This window comes from Chamaea fasciata, unplaced genomic scaffold (genome assembly GCF_029207755.1).
Source record: "Chamaea fasciata isolate MVZ Bird 193981 ecotype frontalis unplaced genomic scaffold, bChaFas1.0.hap1 SCAF_9, whole genome shotgun sequence".
Taxonomy (NCBI): domain Eukaryota; kingdom Metazoa; phylum Chordata; class Aves; order Passeriformes; family Sylviidae; genus Chamaea; species Chamaea fasciata.
Window position 1 is genome coordinate 30264151 of NW_027094094.1, and position 21694 is coordinate 30285844.

General features: G+C 41.9%; 1 protein-coding gene across 1 annotated transcript in view; it reads left to right on the forward strand.

Moving 5' to 3' along the window:
- Positions 1-21694, forward strand: part of IPMK (inositol polyphosphate multikinase) — a 40137-nt gene that overhangs the window by 11964 nt on the left and 6479 nt on the right. The window contains exons 3-5 of the mRNA XM_066191700.1: positions 7805-7901; positions 13573-13745; positions 21513-21594. Coding sequence (XP_066047797.1) covers positions 7805-7901; positions 13573-13745; positions 21513-21594 — 352 coding nt within the window. The remainder of the gene's footprint in view (positions 1-7804; positions 7902-13572; positions 13746-21512; positions 21595-21694) is intronic.

A 21694-nucleotide genomic window follows, 5' to 3' on the forward strand; every position in this document is an offset into this window, starting at 1 on the left:
TTCAGTCTCCAAAAAAGAATTCTAGTTTCCAGATTAAAAAAAAACCACAAAAAACCAAACCCAGACAGGCTTGTAATATGAGAATATTGTTGCTGATGACGTTCTCGAGGGAAGGGATGCCATCCTGGGGAACCTTGACAGGCTTGAGAAGTGGGCCAGTGGAAACCTCATGGAGCTTGACAAAGAAGTGCAGGGTCCTGGCCCTGGGTCAGGACAATCCCAGACACACTGACAGCTTGGATGGAGAAGGGCTTGAGAACAGCCCTGGGAGAAGGACTTGGGGATGATGGTTGTTGAAAAACTCGCTATGAGCTGGCAGTGAGTGCTCCCAGCCCTGAAAGCCGGTGGAATCCTAGGCTGCATCCAAAGGAGTGTGGCCAGCAGGCTGAGGGAGGGGATCCTCCCCCTCTGCTCCCTCCTCACCTGGAGTGCTGCACACAGTTCTGGTGTCCCCAACTTAGAAAGGACATGGAACTGTTGGACCAGGGCCAGAGAAAGCTGTGAAGTTGCTGAGGGGACTGGAGCACCTGTGCTGTGAAGGCAGATTGAGAGAGTTGGGGCTGTTCAGCTTGTAGAAGACAAGGTTGTGTGGAGACCTCAGAGCACCTTCCAGTATCTCAAGGGGCCTCAGAGTAACTGGAGAGACACCCTGCATCAGCAACAGGTTGCCCAGGGAGGTTGGAGCTTTCCCAGACCTGGCAGTGTTCAAGGACAGGTTGGAAGAGGCCTTGAGCAACCTGATTTAGTGGAAGGTGTCTCTGCCTATGGCTGGGGGTTTGGGGCTGCATGACCTTTGAGTTCTTTCCAACCCTTAGCATCCTGTGATTCTGTAAGTGGCAGATCAAACGGAGTGCCTTGGCCTGGCATATGGATGGTGAGCCAGCTTAAGGAGGCTGCGGGACCAGCTGTACGTGTCACTGCTGCACATGGAAACGTGTGTGGGACTGTGGCAGTGCTGCTCTCAGTGACTGAACCCACCATCAGTCTGCCCCAGCGTGGTAGTTGCTGCAGTACATTCCTTCTGTGGGCTCCTGCAGTGTGGACAGCTTCCAGCGGATACTTTTTTTTTCTCTCTTTTTTTTCTTTTTCCCCACTTGCTGTACATCACAATTGTCATAGCTGGTTCTGGTGGTGTTGCCATGTCATGGCTGCAAATAACATAGCTGCCTTTTGCAGTCCTGGGAAAAACAAGCCAACATACGTCTGTCAGGACTTGGTTCCCATTTCTGTCTCTTTGAAATGTAAAATTAAATTTTGCTTATTTAAGTGTAAGTGCTTCAGGATTCCTTCCAACTCTTGTTCTCTCCCACTCTTCTGTGTAAATATTCAGCTTGGACCAGATTGCTTTCTGGGGGAAAAAAAAAAGAGTAAGGCTGAATGTTCTCAGAAAGTGGGATGCCCATACTAGCCTCTTTTCCCTTTTGTTGTGTTGTTCTACCATTCCACTTTCAGCAATTTCAGTGATAATTTAACCTTGAATAGCTGGAGCTGCTTAAAAAAATTACTCTTGGGGCAGAGAGTTTGAATTTAAAACACTCTGGCTGCTGGCTTTGCCTAACTCGCTTTTGGGTCTGTGAGCTTGGATATGGTGGTGGTTTCTTGACCAGGTCTGTGTCTCCCCTCGAAATCCCAAGCAATATTCAAGTTGCAGCACATAGTGCGTTGCAGTAACAGAGCAGCCTTTTGGCACAGCAGTTGTGAAGATAGATGAGAAAACTGGTTGTACTGTACTTCTGCAAGGGAGTAGTACTTGATTTTCTGCCTTGAAATTCACTGGATCTCCTTGCCTGCTGGTTGCTTGAGATTTGCAATGGGTAACTTCAGGTCAGCATCTCCCCAGCTCTGTTGGATGTGTTGTCAGAGAAGAAATAAGAATGGGAGAAATATTTAGTGTGTTAAAATTGAAAGTTCCTTATCAGATGACCAATGGTAGTAAGTCTTAACCATTTTTTTAGTCTGTGTTCTCTTTATTTCAGCCTCTAGCAGAGAGTACCTAATGTGAATTCTGTTCCAGTTAGTTGTACATGCATGTTGACATAACTGAACTGAATTCTGGTTAAATTATGGAGTAGAGACCTTGATCTGCAATTAGCCATGTGTTTTTTGACCATTCACCCAAGAGTCTCATGACCTATTTAAGAGGCTGCTTAACAGGTATTTGTGATGGTAACAGCCCCTACATTTTCCTGAGTATCTTTAAGAATTGTCCTTGACTTCAGAGTGCTCTCAGGTTCATTGAAGACTCCAGCTCCTGTGCAGTTGAAGCTGAACATAATACCTGACTGTGCTAGTGAGCTCTGAACACAGGAGAGGCTGAAGGGCAAGAGAAGGCTCAGTTCTAAAGAAAGAGGTTGGTGATGGAAGCTGATCTATAATTTGCAATTTTGACAAAGAAGGCTCTTACACGTCCACTACCCTGCTCCATGCTCAGCGGGGTGACTTGCAGAAATTGTAGGGAAGTGTGGGTAGAGTAAGCAACTTAAACTCGGTTTGTTATCTTTAGTTGCTCAGGAATCTTGTGGGATGAAAGATTAGATGGGAGTTTGCCGTCTTGTGAACCCTTTTTTAGCTGTGATGGGGTGTGGACAAATGCCTGCTTCTGTCTTTCAAAATCCATTACTGCCTTGCCTCTTTCCAATGGTTATTGGAAAGAAAGAGGAACTGGAGGATCTCTCTCTACCCAACTTAGCTCTGACCATTTTGGAGCACCTTGCTGCAGATGGTGCCTGTGGCTCTTACTTGCAGCCAGGCTGTGGTGTCTGTTTAGTGTTGCTGCTGCTGGCTGTGCCTGACCACCGCCCTCAGCTACTGAAGTTTTGAGGCTCTGCCACACCCTCAGAATGGGTTAGAGTTTGCTTTGTCTCTTTCAAAAATGTTTCCGCGGCTGGGGCTTCAAATCTTGCTAGGGCTAAGCCTAAATTGGACTATGTAAAAGGTGGAAGTGGGTGAAATGAAACCTGCTGGGATTTTGGCATTGTTAGAATTTGACTTGTTGATACACATCACCAAATAAGTGTCTCTTTGTGAGATCTTTGAGGCTTATTTTCACAGCCTTCATTTTTTAGAAGGTACGATGGCCAGCTCCTTGCTATAATGTGTTTTCTTTTTTCCTGACTCCTGAAAGATCTTTTTGTCAAAAGTGTTTTCCATCTTTACTTGAAAATCCATTTATGTGATCAGAGTGTGGCAATAGATCCTCATTTGTTTTAAACACACTCTCTTTCTGTATGTATTTCCAGTGAAAATGATTGCAATCTCATTAATATGGCTGCATATTAGATAGTAAATTTAGCAATTGGGTATAATAGCATTTTGTGTAATGACAAATTCACAAATATTTAACTTCTGAAGTTATTGTGGTATGAGATTTTGAATATAAGCAGAGCTGGCTCAATGCCAGTCATTTTTGTGGAAAAAGGATCTGTGGACACACTCAAACCATGATGATACCACTTCAGAAAAAAAGCTAGGGCTGTCTTGAGTTGTAGGACCAAGCAGATACAAATTGCTAAAATCACAGCTTCGGTTTCAACCTCAATTTTTTGACCCTTGCACTTGCCTGGTGAAACTGGCTGATGTAAGTGTCCAGAGGGAAATGCAGTGTGTGCTCAGGTAATTAAAGTCTGTGATATACGACATACCCAATGGAAGAGGAAATTAAGGTTGCCCTGGCATCTGTAAATCTTGCATTGGCTAATTTAAGTGCATGCCTTAGCTGCATTAACTGCTCAAAGAAAAAGCCTCAAATCCCACAATGGACAGTGAATTCTCTGCCTGATGTTGGCAGCTGGCTGTGCGTCCTGAGACTCTGCAGGCTGTGGTGCTGCTGCCTTTAGGGACAGTGTATGGTAGCTGGCTGCAAAGAAAGGTGATGCTTCAGACTGATATGCCTACTCTGACACTTAAAGTTTCCTACTCAAATAGCTTTAAATACAAATTCTTTTAAACTAACTCTTGAATGTACTTTAGAAGGTTCTCTGTAGATTACTTTTCTGTCAAAGTGGTATTTTTTCATCAGGACATTTGAAGACAGGTCTGTACTGCCAGAACTAGTTTCCTGTTGAATTTGAAACACTAGTTTTACCCTCTCTCTATCATTTAGGTCATTAGCTAGTCTTTAGAACACAACTCTGAACGTTGTGTTTTAAATAAGGAAAAGAACTTGTCCTACTTTAATGCTCCTGTTTGCATTAAAAGCAGATCCACCTGTTACAAGAAACCCCAGAGTGTACTTTGGATTAAAAACTCAAGGATGGTAAATTCGCCTCGGAATTAAAAAGTCCTGCGTGACTGGAAATTACGACTTCACGGTGTCTATAACACTATCTGAGGTGCCACAGAACATACCTGGAGCATATTCTTCCTATGAGTTATTTGTAATTGTCATGTTGTGAGCCCTCCAAATGTCAGCATCCTATTTACTTGCTTTTCTGGATATGTTTTATGTCTCGAAGCAAAATTGGAATATTGTTGATGTAAGTTAAAATCCAGTGGTTTGTTCATTAAGGTTTTCCTAAGGCAAGTGATAACCTGCATTTTTCATGAATCTTCCAGAAGTATGAGTAGCAATATCTTTTGAGTCATGAGGTGCCTGGTATATTCCCTGTGTAGCTTAAGGGATGGTTTTGTCATGTTTACATTTATATTTGGTGTTCTGTGGCTTGCTACCAGGTTGTATGAAATGAGAAGAAATGCCTGTGACATGTGGTCCTGTTCTAATGAGCAGAAGTGGTTCTGTCCTGCATGGGAATGAGCATAATTCCTGAAATGTCTGGTTTTGTGGCTTTGCCCACACCAAGTGACTTCCTCTGATTTTTATTAATTGCTTATTCTTGTTTGGCAGACTAAAACTGAGGTCTGTATTGAGGCCAAATAAGTGCCTTGTGTATATGTTATGTTAAACTTACGAGGGGAGTTTCTTACTTGTTCTGGGAACAAGATAACTTCTTGAGAGACAGAAGTAATGCACTTAGTTCTGTTATGTCGTAGTAGTGATACTGAAAAATCCATTATTGGGAGTTCTGTCTCCATTTAAAATGTTTTATATCAGGGTGTTGAGGAATAGACTACTTGGAAGATACTACTTCTGCCGCTCTTTTCCCTATGTGGTCTTGACTTTGGGCTGTTACACCTCATTTTAAGTTAGCTGAGTGTCTTTCTTGTATCCTGCTGTTTGAGATACACAGGAGCATACCCATATTTACTTGCTAAGTTGCAGAGTTTAATTGCCTAATGTTGGTGGTAAAAAATAAGTCAAGGGTCCCGTCTCTTAAAAAAACCCCAAAGTGGTCTCCTGACATTTCACTTTCTCAGAATCTTTTGCTAATACATTAAGTAAATGAGTTATTATGTTTATTATGTTTTTTCAGTTGCATTCAGTGTTTCTCCTGGTTGTCTGTTGCGCTTTTGGTTTCCATCGCTCTCTTCTTGGTCCTGACCTAAATAGATGCACTTGGTCATATGTAAATGTACTATGATTTCTGCCTCTCAGATCTCCCCAAACTCATCTGGGAAAAGAGCATTAGCTGGGAGCAGTGGAGTGCCCTGCCTTGGATGTAAGGTGCTATGATCATGAACTACCAGAGTTAAGAAAAATTGGGCTTGTACTACTTTAATACAGCATGAAGTGATGGCACCAGTCAGTGCCTGGTGTCCTGGCCCAGAAACTGCTGTCTGTACAGTGGGGAACGCTGAGCTGTTATCAGAGAGAGCAGAGATCAAGTCTGTGCCTCAGTGTCTGCCTGCTGCTAATCTTCCCCTCGCTTCCACCCTTAGCTTCTTCTTTTCTTCCTTAAACGAGTAAGATCAAGCTACATTGCAGTCTTCTGGAGAAAGTGCTGTCCTCTGCTGGCAAGCCCTGGGGCTCAGTGGAGAAATGTTGCATAAATACACTGATCACAGGGGCAAGTAAGGTTTTTTATCTTAGAGCACAATGTACCAGCATACCAGCTTGTGCTAACATGGGAGGGAAACTGGACTTAGACATGCAGTTACGTGTCATCCTCTGTGGTCATGACGTGAAGAGAGATCAGTGCCCTCTGATGTGACACTGTGACTTGAAAAATACACACCCAGCAATTTCTCTGTGCTTAAGATAGCAGCAGTAGTGGCAGAGGGTGTGGTGTTGGGCATACCATAGAGTTTTGCAATACACTCTGCACGTATTTGTGTGGTTTGAGCTTTCAGGATTCACTCCCATCCCTTAGGATCTTTTAAACGGGGCCTATACCATGGGTTGGTGAAAGGAGTGGGTCAAGTTCAGTACCTTAGCACACAGTCAGCATGGATTTGTCATGCTCTGGATCATTGCTCACTCACAGTGAGGGTGTCGGAACCGTGGCTGGTGCAAGCCCAGGACAGCCTTGCATTAGTGGTGGTGAAGTCCCTCTTTTAGAAGCACACTGGTGGTTTGATTTTACCTAGTTTGAGATTTTTGCAGGGAAGCCTAAATTTAGGACAAACTCACATTAACTAATTTTAACACTGCTGCTGCACGAGGCGCTGTCTCGAGTTACTGGCCCTGCTGAGGGTAGCCAAGGCTTGCCTTGATGCTCTAAAATAGCGTCTGGACTTCAGGTCCATGTTTTTCTCCCTGGCTGTATTAACATAGCAACACTACAGGCATGTATCTTGCGTACCTCCCCTTTGTAGCTGTATTGCCAGGTATCCCCCACTGACACAATGAGCTGAGCCAAGTCTGCAGAGCTGTTAACACCTGACTTTTTTTGTCTTGCTGCCAGCTTTGCAGCGGGCTCTGGCTGCACTGCAGTGACAGCAGAACCACGGCACACCCTGGGCACTGTGCCGCTTCCATGGGGATTGCTGTGTGGCCATGGTAGGGCTGAGGGGAAGGACACCATTCCGATAGCAGCACAAGTGGGAGATCTCTATGGGGTGTGGGATGAGTTGGCTCCTAAATGCAGTAACAATCCTTGTAACCTGTAGTGGTGTGGATGGAGATCTTTGAGTCTACAAAGCATGTGGAAGTGTGGTGTGGGCAATCCCGTGTCTGGAACTACGTCACTGGGTAGGATGGGGGAAATCCGGGCAAGGGAATGGTTTTGAAACCCTCTTAGCAATGCCACAAACTGGTAACAGTCATGCAATTCCATAACAGATGGGATCCAAAGCTTCATTTTAGCTGCAAAGAGTTGTTCCTTCAGGAATATAAGCCAGCTGCTGTTTCCAGACCGTTACTGTTTTTTCCTACAGGGGTTGAGAAGAAATGTTGAAAGCGTTAAAGTAAATGAAAAGAAATCTATTTGAACTGTGCATAGTGTGTGTGATGTAGCTACAGCATGAATTGTCTTTGAGAAGAGGAGAAAATGCTATCTAGTCTAATCTTCTGTACTTGATACCTGATGTAAATTAAAAAGATTTGGATATATAATATGATGCAGTAATCCTATACACTCTTGCATGCAAATACGAGAACACCTTCTTCAATAGCCAGGCTTTGAAGTTAACAATTACAGTTCAGATTTTTATTCAAGTTAAGCCATAAATTGTGCTTAGGGTTGATGCTTCGTTGCCACCTTAAAATTTGAAAGAAAGGATGCCATTCGTTTATGTTGGACTGTGATAATGATCATCTTCATCTGGTATGTTTTTTAAATGTAAGGTAAATATCTTAGACTTATGGAAACAAAGACTGTAAGAAAGTATAATTACAGGACAATTGGAAAATGTCATGGTTTAGCCCCAGACAGCTACCAAGTACCATGCAGCTACTTGTTCACTCCCCCACCAGCAGAAATGAATGTTTAAAATGATGATCTCTCCAACCCTCCCTATTTTATTTCAGGTTTATGACTCCGACTGTTGCGACAGCATTCTTCTGGAGCTGCGGGAATATCTGCCAAAATACTTCGGTGTCTGGTCACCACCTACTGCACCAAATGGTACTGTTCTAATTTTATCTCTTAATCCAAACCTCCTGAAAAATTTTCTGGAGACTCATTTTTGGTAGTTGTGAGCTCCATAGGGTTTTTTTGGACTTGTTTTGGAACCCACTGACATTCCCTCTAACAACTGGTTCCAGTTTGCAGTCCTGTGGCTGGATTAGGTCTTTGGAGTCTTCCTTCCAAGGAAGATGGGGTGCGGCTGTTTGTACAGTCAAGGTTTCCTGAGTAGCTGGGCCTGATGCACATTGCCCCAGAGCTCCTGCTCAGGGTGGGGTCATTGTGGAAGAGTGGACTGGTTGCACAGTTATGTCCAGCCAGGTGATCAAAGCAAGAAGCATTTTGTGGTTTTGGAAGAAAGGAAAGATGGACACTCTGGGGCTGAGGAAGCATTCAGACTGGAATCTGCTGCTGTGTCTCCGGAGGTTGGATCCCATCACTGTGCCTTACCACCCACAGCGCTTATTTCAGCAGGTGCTATGGTGGGGAGTTCTGCTTGTCATCCTCTATTTGAATGAAACAAAGATCTAGTGTCTTAAAATCTCTGTTTGTATAACATTTCTTCTTTTGGGAAGAAAAGGGTGTTTTGGTAGAACAGTTGGAAGGTTGTCTCTTCAAGGGAAAATATTGTTATATTAGAAACTAGATTTTCTTCTGGGGACTTTTCTGATTCACACTGGGGACATGGAGCTTCTGGAACACACAGAAACAAAGGGATGCCATGGAATCTATTGTAGGATGTGGGCACCAAACTAGATGCCATGCTCCTTTAAAATACCTGTCTTCTGCTTATGCTGTCACTTGGTGGACTTGTTTTCCAAAGAAGTAGTAAGACAATATCCAAAGACATGGTGTAATATCTACAGGAAAAACTGAAAGGAAGATTGTGGTAGTACCAGCAGTTTCTTAGCTCAGATTTACCCTCATGCTTTCCTATTTGGCACTAATTCAAATAGCTCTACAAGAGCTATCTTTTTCCTTCCCTCACAATTTAATGTCTCATGGAGTTCACTTAATATTCCCTCTCAGTTACAAATAATTTTTTTTCTATTTGCAGTATGATCTTAAGATGTGAAAATACATGGTCTAACCAAGGGGCAGTAATTAAACACATTGCTCGTTTCCTTTGGGGATTTGAAAGCACTGTGCACCATAGGGCTGGATTTTGGATGGTCACCACCAGTCATTCAGACATAGGCAGTAGGAATAACTGTTTAAAGGAGGAGAAACTTTTGATTTTGTTTGCTTCTTGTAAAGGCTGTGCACTATCATGTGTCCTCTTCATAGAAAGCTGTGGCGACAGTTCAACCAAAACACTGCGCTGCCAACTCTGTTATCTGTAGTACTAATGAGCTTTGTGTTGTCCTGATAGAAATCAAAGTCGCTGGAGATGATGGAGCTTAGCAGAGTGTATGTGTATCTTGTTCTTAAATGTAGATTGAAGATATACTTGTAGGTTTGCTGCGTCTTGACATTGGAAGCCTGACCTTTCCTTTGGCAATCACTGCTCTGCGGGCTCTGGGATCACAGCTCTGTACAACTCAGTAGTAGTGAACCCAGTAATTTCCTATTGGTACTAAATTGGTCATAGGTGACTTCTGGAAAAACAAAAGTTAGTCTGCTCTCAGCTTGATTTGTGACCGTCTCTGAGTTTCCATGTGACACGTAAGCAGGAACTGCAATTTGTAAGGTGAAGAACATAATTTATTTCCTTAAAGAAATGTTTAGGGAGAAACATCAGCATTCTATACTGGAAAAGTAGGTAAGTGGATGAAATTGCTAGCTAAAAGGGGTGAAATGTATGAAGTGTAAATGAGAATGTAGGAAATGTGACAGAAAAGATGGACTCCCGATATCAATACAATTTGTACAATAACTCCAGTTCTGCTGAGATCACATACCCAGTCCTACTGCAGAGGAAATGGAGGTCAAGGTGGGATACTGTTTTCCTAAGCTCATCTAAAATGGCTTGGATTTGAAATTTAGCTTCACTGGCATTGTGGGTATTTGGAGTTTATTCACAAAGCGGTGGAAAAGTTGTTATAAAGATGTAGGAGCCATCTGCTGCCGAGTTTGCTGTGTGGCTGCCTAGTCGTTGCCTGTGGTTTTTTGTTGGTTTTTTTTTTTTTTTAGTAACTTCACTGCTGCTCATTTCATACTGTTACCTAATTTTGTTGCCTAACCTGAGAACAGGATAGATATAAATAACCCAGCTTCAAACCTTTCTTTTCTTCCTTTGTTGCTGCGGGCAATTTAGGCTCTTAATCCTCTGATTTGAGAGATGTCTCCTAAGTTATGAGAAGGAATCAGATGCCTAAAGTGATTTTGTGTCTTCTGTCTCCAGTGAGGACTGAATGCTCTGGCATGTTTGTGCTGAAGTCTGCAGTGGTTCATGCCATGGATACTGGCTGAATTTTGGTGATCTTTTGGTTTCTCTCCTTTGGGACCGTAAAAAATATGTCAATAATATGTTAAGCCACTCCTTCCTGCCACTGTTAAATAGAAAAGAGCAGGGCAAGTCTCTGATGAATAATTTATTTAAATCCTTGAAATGTATGGTCAAGACTATCTAGCAGTGCAAATTTTAATATAAAGATCTTTATGAATTCTTCTCTCCATGGGGGTTTTTAATTTAATCTAGTTTTAGATGGCAAGTGCATCATCTCCTGAAGCACACTGGGTTAGCAGGGCACTACATAATAATTTAGAAAGTCTGAATTGCTTGAAGAATCTGCAGGCTTTTGTTGAACCCAGCGAGGAGAAGGGAGGAGAGCACCCTGGTTTCCTGGGCTGAGGTGCAGACTCACTGATGCCCTTGAAAAGGACACTTATGGTCAGAGCTGCAGAGACTTGCAGTAACTGACTTGAAAATGGAGAGCAGTCGATATGTATCTGAGGCTTAACTTCGTTTGTCTTAGTGCTTGGAGGTATCATAGGGGTAACTGCTGGAAGTGGAAGTTACAGATATACCAATATTGTGGCTTTGGGAGCTGGTTCATTAGACTATTGAATGCAAATAAGCACCAAAGAGTGCCAGGAAAATGGAGTGTAAGCAATTGATCCATTTGTTGGAAGCAATAATGAGAAAAAGTAACTTGGTATGGTGCCTTATCTGGGTGGCATTGCTCTGTCAACAAGGCCAGACAGCGTTGTGAGAGCAGAGAGGTGTGTTAACAGATACAACAGGCCCGATTCTGAGCTAGCAGTTAGCTAACAAGAAAGATTTCATTCCAAAAAGAGTGAGAGAGATGAGAAATTGTTGGATAATTTACCGCCTTTGCCAAATAGTGTTTCCCAGGGTTGGTGTTATCTACAAAGGTAACTTTAATGCTTAAATTTTAAAAAATAGTTATTGTGATATTTTTAGGAGGTCAGAAAGATAGTCTAGTTTAAGAAATCTGAAAAGGATGGGGAATGAAGTGACAGATATTTAGGACTTTTAAGTAGTTGGGAGGTGCTGAATGTTGGTGCTGTATGGTTAAAAAGTGGGAGTTAGACTGGTGCAGTAGAGAACAGTGGGATACCCATGGGTTCCTGTGGAAATAGATGTTTTATACTACTTTCTATATGGCTTTATTTTAGGGCTGATGAAGACGTTGCATCTAAACAATTTGTATCATTTTTTTATTTCTAACAGTTTGATTCTGGAGTGCTCGCAACATGTTCCAAAGCATTTTGTAATTGGTGGTGAAGGACTGCAGTCCTTTTCTGAGATTTTTTGCATTTACTGTCTTTCCTCACCTCCCATGTAAACCTGTGGCTCTTTGCTTTTGAGAGCTATGTACTGAAAACCTTGAACTTTTAGTTATTTTCTGCATTGTTTTAGAGTGATGACACAGATCTGTTGATTGCAGTGATTTCTGTAATATACAAAAAGAGTCAGAAGGATGACAGATTCTTACAATTTTTGGTTTAGTAAGAGATAGCTAACAGATTTTACGGATTTCCCAGGTATTGATAGTGGTTTCTCAAAGTCCTGCAAAAGCTGTGCTAATATCTGACTGAATTAGACCTCTGTATAAAAACTTTGAAGAGTAAAAGTAGCACCTGCAGTTCAGGTGATACAGGATACCCTGCCTGGTAGGGAGAGTATTTATCCTGTTTCTCCTTTGGGGATATTCAGTGAGCAAATATCAAGTATGTTGGCTGCCTAGGGCTCCCCAAAGTTACTAGGAGTAATTTCAGCTTGGATGTATACCTGCAGTTGTCGCTAGTGGATGAGTTAGCCTATAGCAAAACTCTTCTTGCTGTAGCTACATTGATCCTGTAACCCAAAGGACATTAAAAGCTGGTGAAGTGAGTTAGTGGAAGAGTAGTTTTGGTTTGGTTTTTTTTTTTTTTTTAATTAGTGTATTGGTTTGACATGTTTTCCTGAAAATGACTATATAAACAAAATGCCTAGTTCGTTCATACAGAAAGCAGCCATCTAAGGATTTAATCAAACCTGTTTAAATGAATACTTACGTACTTTGTGAGAAATTGGGATATTTGATCATGATGGTGTAAAAACTGAAGCTCTCAGTAGGACTTAAAGTAGTAAAGTACCTTTCATTTCTTCTGAAGAAAGTGTTTCTACTTATTAAGCATAAATGAAATGTTGCTTGTTCACTTTATCTTGACTCCGACTGGTTTTGTTACCTCTTTGTACAGCTTTCAAACAAGAGACTTTGTGCCTCTTTAAACTTGAACTAGTTTTGCTTTCTCTCACAATCCCATTTGAGATCATGCTGCACGAGTGGGTATAATACAGTGGTTTTTTGTATTTGGAGTGCATTAAAGGCAAAAAAGTAAATTTATGGAATGGGCTGTAGTGGAAAGAAAAGCAGGCTTGAGGTTTGTGCCTGGTGACAGGTGGATTTACAAAGCACCTACGAAGAATGAGGGCAGTGTTGAGGCTGTGCGTTGCCTTGGTTATGCCACGTCCTGGCAAGGGCTGCAGTTGGGTGCAGCTGTGTCCCAAGCAGAGCTGTCTGAGAGTCCATTTCCTTCTGATAGTCAGTGTGGGGCTCATGCTGGTAGCAATCATTTTCATCAGGTTTTAGATACTCCTTTAAATCTTCAGGCCTCCAAGTAGTTTTGGGGTTTCTTAGTCCAGCCACCCTCCCACAGGGACTGCTAGAAATGGATGAAAGGCAGCCTAGGATTCGAAGAGCCTTTTCTCCAAAAGGTGTGCCATGAGAAATGAGCACAGATGGGAGTGGGATAAAAAGAAGCAAAATGAGCTGCACTTCAGCCCCTGCAGGCCAGGACTGAAATGTTGGCTTCATTTGTAAAATGACACAAGAGACCATCGGAATTGCAAAACCGGCCACACAGCTGCAGAACCTGCATTTGTATGTGGTTAGTAATGCTCTTTGTGATATGGTAATGACTTAATAAAAGTTACTCGTGGATTTTATCTGGGCAATAATTTGAATTTGAATGCTAGGTTAACACATGTTAATTGTATACGGTTTTCTAAACAAGAAAGCATTTAGATTTTTGTGGCAATAGAATTTGTGGATGTCAGTGACCATGGTTTAGTCTGCATTCGGAGACAAACTTGACTCTTAGAGAATTCATGTGAGGTTGAGCCTTAAACTATTCCCATTCCTCCACAGCTGCTTTAGCAGAAGCTATGTAATTATTTTGCTTTGACAAGCTGTTTACAAAAGTTTTGGTTTTTTGACAGATACATATCTAAAACTGGAAGATGTGACTCGTAAGTTTAATAAGCCCTGCATAATGGATGTAAAAATTGGTCAGAAGAGTTATGATCCCTACGCTTCAGCGGAGAAGATCCAGCAGCAGGTCAGCAAGTACCCACTGATGGAGGAGATTGGCTTTTTGGTTCTTGGAATGAGGGTAAGAATCTGTCTTGTCTTCACTTTCAATTTATGCTCAGGCCTCTTGTCCTACACCAGGTACGGCAGCTGGTTTTCCTAGCAAACAACAATCCTCTTGACTTTTACATAAGTACAGTGTTACCTGAATGTCTTGGTAGTGCTGGTATCAACTGTTGTGTGAAACCTGTTCCAAAGCTCTGCTCTAGTTCAAAACAATTATTTAACTTGGGCAAGCTGTTTGCAACCTGGGCGCTGTACGTGTATACAAGAGAGGGGCTGGGTATTTAAAACTGAACATAGTTGAAATTAATTCTTCACCCCCACAACAGATTTTTAAAATTATTAACAGGATTTTTGTGTGATTGTTTCTTTCAGGTGTGTATCAGAAATTTACATAGTGAATCAGTCTTTCTAATAATGTAATAATGAGCTGTATCCTCCACATTTTTCACCTTGATATTCTGTTTTTAAATAAAAATAATTTTACGTATTTTTTCTATTTAGGGAAGAGTAAGTCAGCTCTCAGAGGTGATGCATATAGCTGTGGACAGCTGCTTATGTTTTACATTTTAAAAAGCTTTCCATCAGAAGGAAACTTCTTTTTATTTATATTTACACACTCAAGGGGTAGTCAGGGGAAGGTTAGTTGAGCATGCAGACATCCCTGTTAACTCTCAGTACTCTTAGAAACACTAAGAGTCACTATGTGTGTATTGGCTACTTTAAAACTTCAATGTAAAGAAAAGCTGTACAGAGCATTTGTGGCTCAGTAAGAGAAATGTGTTGATGTCACTGATGAAATTCCAAAGTAGTTTTTTCTGCAGTGATAGGTACAGGAGTAGTTTTCTTTTTAATGTGAGATTTTTGTTTTTCTTCTCACACACAAAGCCAGGGCTCCTCTAGCTGTGCATCAACACGCATTAATGGCTGGAGAGTTTGATAAGCTTCCCCTTTGCTGTTCAATAGCAACAGCAGCCAGATTGCACCATTGTTCAAGATAATTCTAATGTCTCTGTAATGTTTTGTGCAGAACTGCCCAGCCTCCCAGCCCATAACTCTGCCTTGAGATAAGCTGCTATATAAATTACAGTGGTCATGAGTAGTAATTATGTAAACCTATGAGCAAGAATGTGGGAGTTAAGTCAAAAACCAGCCAAACGTTTTGGATGGAAAAGGAAGGTTAGGGGTTATAGCTTTGGATTTGGTTGATGTCATGACATGACCTTTCTTATCTCATTTGTAAAACAATGTGCTTCATGTCCTTTGTTTCATGACAGTGCAAAAGGAATGATTGATTGCTTCTACGGTACGCTTGTGCCTATTGTTTCTAACATTGTCACTTACATGTGTTTTTGTCCTGTTGCAGAATTTTTTTCAATCCCCTAATTCAGACTGGATGGTTCTCCCAAGTAGTGCAATTTTCCATCCAGTGTTTAACTAGATGAGATTTGGATTTTTGCCTTTGGCATGTTGGAAGTTGTTTTCCAAAGAGAGTTGAAAGGTTCCTCCTGCCCTCATGCAGCACTTGGCAAAGTCTGAATTCACAAGGCGTGTTCTCTGCCTCTTCATTACTGGATGTTCTCAGCTTGTCTGCTTGCTTGATTTTTGCAACATTCTGGCCATACTATGAAACTCTCCTACACAGATCTGTACGGCCCAGAACAGCTCATGTGCTGGATGAAGGGTGTTCCTGTTTGCTGGACAAAACATGATGTAATGAGGCGATACAGGGGTTTGGTTTTAACCTCTCCATTCAGTGGTTTTTTACCAGGGAGGTGAGCTGGTGTGGTAAATTTTTACAAGACCAAGAAGGAGAGGGCCAGGAAAAACAGAGAATGTAGCTACGCTTTCTGAAGCTCCCATCATGTAAGTTGTCATGAAGAGATAGAAGCAAAAAAGTGTTATGGGTGGGGATTTTACCCCAAGATCAATTTACAGTGTATTTTTACCCAAAAGGCTGTTGAAGCTGCTTTTTCTTATGCATTGGTAAACAAGCAGTCATCTGTTCATACATAACATATGTATGGTGTGTCCTTAAAAACAGGAGTCTCCTGTCTAAGCCAGCATTAATTTATGTACACACTTCTGGCATTTGACCTGTATTTAGCTTAACATATTGAACAGACAAAATAAGTGCATGGAAATGCATTTAAAAAGCACAGTTATTTCAATAACATTGTTTAAAAACACAATTCTCTTAGTGGAGAAGTTCCTTTCTTTCACAGATGCCCCTGGATCCCTGGAATTGTCCAAGGCCAGGTTGGATGGGACATGGAGCAACCTGATTTAGTGAAACACAGTTGGAACTGGGATGTCTTTAAGGTCCTTTTGAAACCAGGTCATTCTGGGATTCTGTCGGAGTGGACACAATTTGTTATGAAAGTAGTTAGAGTTTATGTAGAAGTTGGAAGTCTCAGGTATTGTTGCAATAGCAAAAATACAAATCGTAAGATGGTTTCAGTAGCAGACATTCAAGCAGTTAAGAAATCTCTTTGCAGCACAGGCAGTGTTAAATACAGAGCATTCTGCGCGCTGTTGAGTACAAGCACAATGTGTGGGCTGTGCTCTTATTTCAGATTCACAGTCCTTTTGGAATCCACAGTTCCCAGATTCTGCAGATTCTCTTTTGTTTCCAGGACATCGATTGCAATCTCACTTACTCCAAATATTTGTGAAACACTTTTTTAAAAGCACAAACTGGTGATCATGTAATTTTATGAGTATAATCCATCATTGACTTCTATTGTTTGTGCCTATGAACATGCAGGCAGTAATGTATAATAATCAAGGCTGGTTTTACAAGTAAATCTTCTCATCTATAGCACATGATTCTGCAGGATATTTTCAAATTGACTGTATCTGACTCTATTTTATGAGGTTTTTATGAACTCCTTCTAGTACTGTTTCTAGTTTACACACGCTCTGATCTGTTAGTATCAAGATTTAGGAGGGAAGTCAGTATAAAATCTTGCATCTGGTTCAGATTCTTCTACATTAAAAAATTACCAGAACTGGAATTTTTACATTTTTAAGTTGAATTCAAGCTTTGATGTTTAAGAAAACAGGAAGACAAAGCAAAACAAAACCTAAAAGAAAACAAACAAAAAATCAATGAAACAAAGAATAAATAACTAAATAAAACCCTAGCCCAAAGAGACCATCCAAAATCTCTGGGGGAAAAAAAATCTTCCAAGCTGGAGCAGGTAGTGTTTTCTTACATAAAAGAAATTTATTCTAATGAGCTGCTTCATGGAAGTTCTGGGAGTCTAAAACTACTGTATTAAGTTGTTTTTGAGATGGTTCATGATTTAATTGCAGTATTGTAGTGTCTTTTATTTAGGAGATTAATAGCCTGCTTTTTCACTGGATAAAATTCAGTCAAAGTCAATAATTTCATTCTAGGACCTATTTATGTGAGGACTTGACTAAAACTGTATATTGACTGTCAGAGCATTTGGGGGTGCACTTAATCATATGAAGCACTCAGAGTAGTCCAGGGGAGCAAAGAATCAAAATGGGCAGAGTAATACCTACGTATAGTCTTAGAAATGAGGGAGCAGGGATGCATCCTTCCTGAGCTGAATTTTCAAGGCAGCAGCAAGCAGGGATGTGTATACTTTCACCATTTGCGGTCTATCAACAATAAATAAAGTTTAAAAGAAAAGTAAAACTTGGAGAACGAGATGTTTAGATCGATGTGTTTGGATAACCGGGCACGCTGTCAGCAGCAGTGGCAATGTGAGCATTACCATAAAGCAGGAGGGTCCCTGCAGGGCTGGGGGTGGGCGCTGTGTTGGATGTGCCGAGATGAGTTGGGGCGTCTCTTGCTTACCCCACCTTCAGCTTGTGGCTCCAGCTTCAGCAGCAGCTGGGTACTGACCTTCAGGTGCTCTCAGGAGGGCAGAGGTGCCTTGTTGTAAACAGAAACTTCTGTGTAATGTCCAAACACTGGCTCACCCCTACCTGTATGCAGCTGGTGAGTGTATTTACAGGAGAAAGCTGAGGGGCGGGAAGCTCGGCCCTTGGCCCTGTGGAATCTGGGTGCCTCAGCATCAGAGCATGTATCTCCAATCTCCGTGTCCTTGCTGAGGACAGCAGATCCCAAACTGCCCTTGCGTGGGGCATGCAAGGGAGCAGGGATGGATGCTGGGAGCTGCACAGGAGCTGCTTACCAGGCACCGTGGGAATGTCAGCGTCACACAGGTCCATGTCGTGCATGTTGTCGAGGCGATCCTTGCTCTCCAGGTGCTCTGTGGTGTTCTACAGGCCTGCCCAAAATAGGTTTCCCAGTTTCAGTGATGTGGATTAGCAGATATTTTTGGCAGATGTGAAAGAGCTCTGCGAGTTACTGAACAGGGATTTTTATTTGTGCCAGCAGCATCTCCCCCAGATAATTCTTAATGTGTATTTAAGTTGTACTTTCTGGAAGTCAGGGAGTTGCCACAGCATTTGAACAGCGTGTACATTTTTCTGCCTTACCATGGACGTTGGTACTGAATTACCATAATTAACATTATATAACATTTGATACCTGTTTGCCTTCAGTTTAATGTCCTGAAGCTGAAGATGCAAGGTTTCCAAACTCTGTATCTTTGCTGAGACCTTGCAAGGGTTGTGCTTTTTTAAAGACTCTGCTGGACCAACTTCTTATTTTAATTCAAGGTTTCCATCAGTCCAGGAACATCAGATGAAGGAACTGTAACTGAAAAAAGGGTACAAAAAAGAAGGAACTGTAGTTGAAAAAATGTACAAAAAGCTGTTTTGGTATGCAATGACTGAACACCTCACAGGGAGATAAAAGCCAAGTGCAGGTTTATAATATCTAAAGATAATTTCCCTCAACAGTTAATGGTGTGGATTTTTGGATGTGCTGCCCATGCAGTGTCACTACTGCTGCTCCTTGCAAACTCTTACCTGTTAGCTTGTTGGATTCCAGAGCCATTTGTGCAGGAAGCTGAGTGGGAGCTACTTGTAGGCACAAGGAGAAGCCTTTGCACTGTCAGCCAGAACAGCTCTGATCTTGCATAGTAAGAATATATAAAAATGACTGATGAAGCAGGAGGTTTCTTGAAGGCAGTGTGTTGCAGCTCACAGAAAGTTTTCTTGGTCTTGCACTCTGCAGGAAAGCTGCCAGTGGATAGAGAGCTAACACATAACAAGCTGTGGCAGGTGGATGAGAAATGAGATTTTCCTGTCTAATAATTTCTTGGCTGCTGTTAAGGTTACAGATCTGCCTTGACTTGTCATTGTTCTGACAGAAATGGGCTAGTACAGACAGCTGCAACAACAGGGATACCAAAAAAGCTTGGTTCAAAGGCAAAGTGTCATTTTGGGAAGGGTTAATAGCAGATGATTGGTGGTGACCTTGTGAACAAATGTACAGCAGAGCAAGAGGTCTGTCCAATAGGAAGTTGATTTTAGCCTCCTGTGTTTGGGTGGGTGAGGGTGGAGCAAGGGCTGGTGAGAGATTGTTTCTGTTTGAGCCTGGCTTTCAGCTCCCTTGCTTTCAGAGTGTTTGTATTTGAGTGAGGTTTTCCAGGAATGTTCAACTAGTCATTTCCTGCAGTTGCACGGAGTCTCAAGGTGGTGGTAAGGGACAGTTTTTGTGATTCTGCAGATAGTTGTCCTTTAATGCCCCTGGCTGCAGCCAAGGGCCTTCTGAGTGCCCAAGGCAGTTCAACACATATATTGCACTCTTGCTGTGGGTCTGGGGCTTGGTGCCTTGTCACTGACTGTTCTGTATAGTTAAAAATGTGCTGTTAATGCTGCATGCACGTCTGCCTCACTGTTTGTAAGCTATACAGAAAGACATTTGGGGAATGGTTTTGTTCAAATTATGAGAAGAGGTGGGGTGGCTTCTTGGGGAAACCCAGTTCAGAAGCACAGGGTCTGATGTGCTGCTCCAGCGTTTCTTTGGAAAACAAAATGAGCTTGCAGATCTTAATCAGCATGTCTGAGCTAATGCCCATGTCACAAAAACTGCAGCTCCTACGGGAAGAGATAAGGTTCTGGTAAACAAGATGGTTCTGTTGGGTACTGCTGCTGTGCTGATGTCTGCAGAAAGCTGCCCCTGGGCCAACTACATGAGAATGCTTAATATCATTAAAATGAAGGCACAGCTAGTGAAAACTTAGTCGTACGCATCACACTCTTGATTTTCTTTCTAAGCAATATTCTTTATTTCATTGCCTTTGACTTGTAGCTCTTTAAAAAGTTTTGAGACTTTTGGTATGTTTTTCAAGGTTTCTTTGGTACCTGAAGTGTTTACGTAAGTAACCTTTGGGTTTCTGTGTCATATACTGTACTTCTTTCATGTGCTTTGGAAAAAAACCCAGCAAAAACTGAGTGGAGAAAAATTATTGTTCTTGTGAAATCAAAATCACAGTTGTCACATGCAGTTTTAGAATAACTCATCTGTACTATGGCCTTCTTCATTTCTTAGACATGCAGGCCTCAGTTTCTCCAACTATCATAACAGTGTTTGAAGTGTCTCTGCTACTGAGTGAGTTCAAACATTTAGATTTAGAGCTCTTTATTTTTTTAGAATAATGAGAACTGTTTACGTCAGTTCATGGTTGATGACTTAAAATCAGTTTCTACACGCTATAATTTAAGTTCCTCAAGGACTGAGGATAATCACTTCTATCTTTTTGTCAAAATAAAAGCTATTTGAGACTGTTCTTCCCAGCTGCTTTGCAAAACAGGATGTGGGGATCTGTGTAATCATACTGGATTTATCGTTGTTTGGATGGGGGAGAGACATTTCGGGGTGATGGGCTGTAATGAAAACATGGACTTCTATTTTCTTTATTTAATGCTCCTTTTTAGTGCTTCTGTTTCACTGTCGTGGACTTCATTGGTTGGCTTCTGCAAGAATAAGGCCCTGGAGGAGGGATGAGGAGCAGGCACCTCAGTAGTGTGCCCTGTCTCTCTTTCTGCATCAGTGAGGGGAGGGCAGGGCTGTGGATGGGGTGGATGCCACAGGGATGGGTGGTCTGAACAAGAGCCAAGCACCAAGTTCCTGCCAGAGACAACTGCCTGCTTGGTAACACCATTATTTCTGCAAATAAAAATTGTCTACGCTCTCATAAACAAAGTGTACTCGGGCCTTGCTGCCTCGCACATTTCTGCTATGGAAATATTTCAGTGTGAGAGAAAATATGTCTATATGTGAAGCAGTTTTGAAGTTCTTCAGCTTGTACAATTCCTGATATGGACAAAACTGTACCCATGTGAGTTGCCTCCCTTTCAGATGTGAGCTGAAGTACTGCTGTTGATGCTGGAACCAGCTTTTGCTTGGCTGCTGCTATTTATTTAGTGCAGCTTCATTTGTGCTGATGGGTCTTACAGAGCTGGGCCTTGGTGGTCACATACAGCAATTCTTACTGTTTTTCTCCCATGCTAAATAGTTTTATAGTTTTAAGAACTCAAAATAATTGCATAGAAGTTTGTGCTTTGTTGTCTCACTGATTTGACATCTGCAGTAATTCAGATAGGAGTCTGATAGTTCCAGATCTCAGTTATGATTTGCAAGGCCTTATAAAAGAGTTCCCTTTAATGGGTACATTGTTTCTTGCCACCAGCAGGATGTCTCTAGCAAAGGAAGGCTGTAGCTTGGAGTCCAAGGGCTGAAGGGAGAGTTTTGGAGAGCACTACAGTGCCATGCTGGGCACAGCAAGAAATGTGAGGGCTAAATGTTTTGTGGCCTGTCTGTGAGATGTCTCTTGCTCTGCAGAAATGCTGGCGGTTCAAAATACTCAGGGAGCCCCCTCCTTGCCTCTTTCAGGTGTACCACGTGTCTTCGGACAGCTATGAGACACAAAACCAGCACTATGGAAGGAGCTTGACCAAGGAAACAGTAAAGGACGGTAAGTAAGGACGCTGGAGCATCAGGACTCGGTGCACTTGGAGTTTTTCATTTAAATACTTATTTATAGAGCTGTGTGGAAAAAGTGGTCTGGGTGTTCC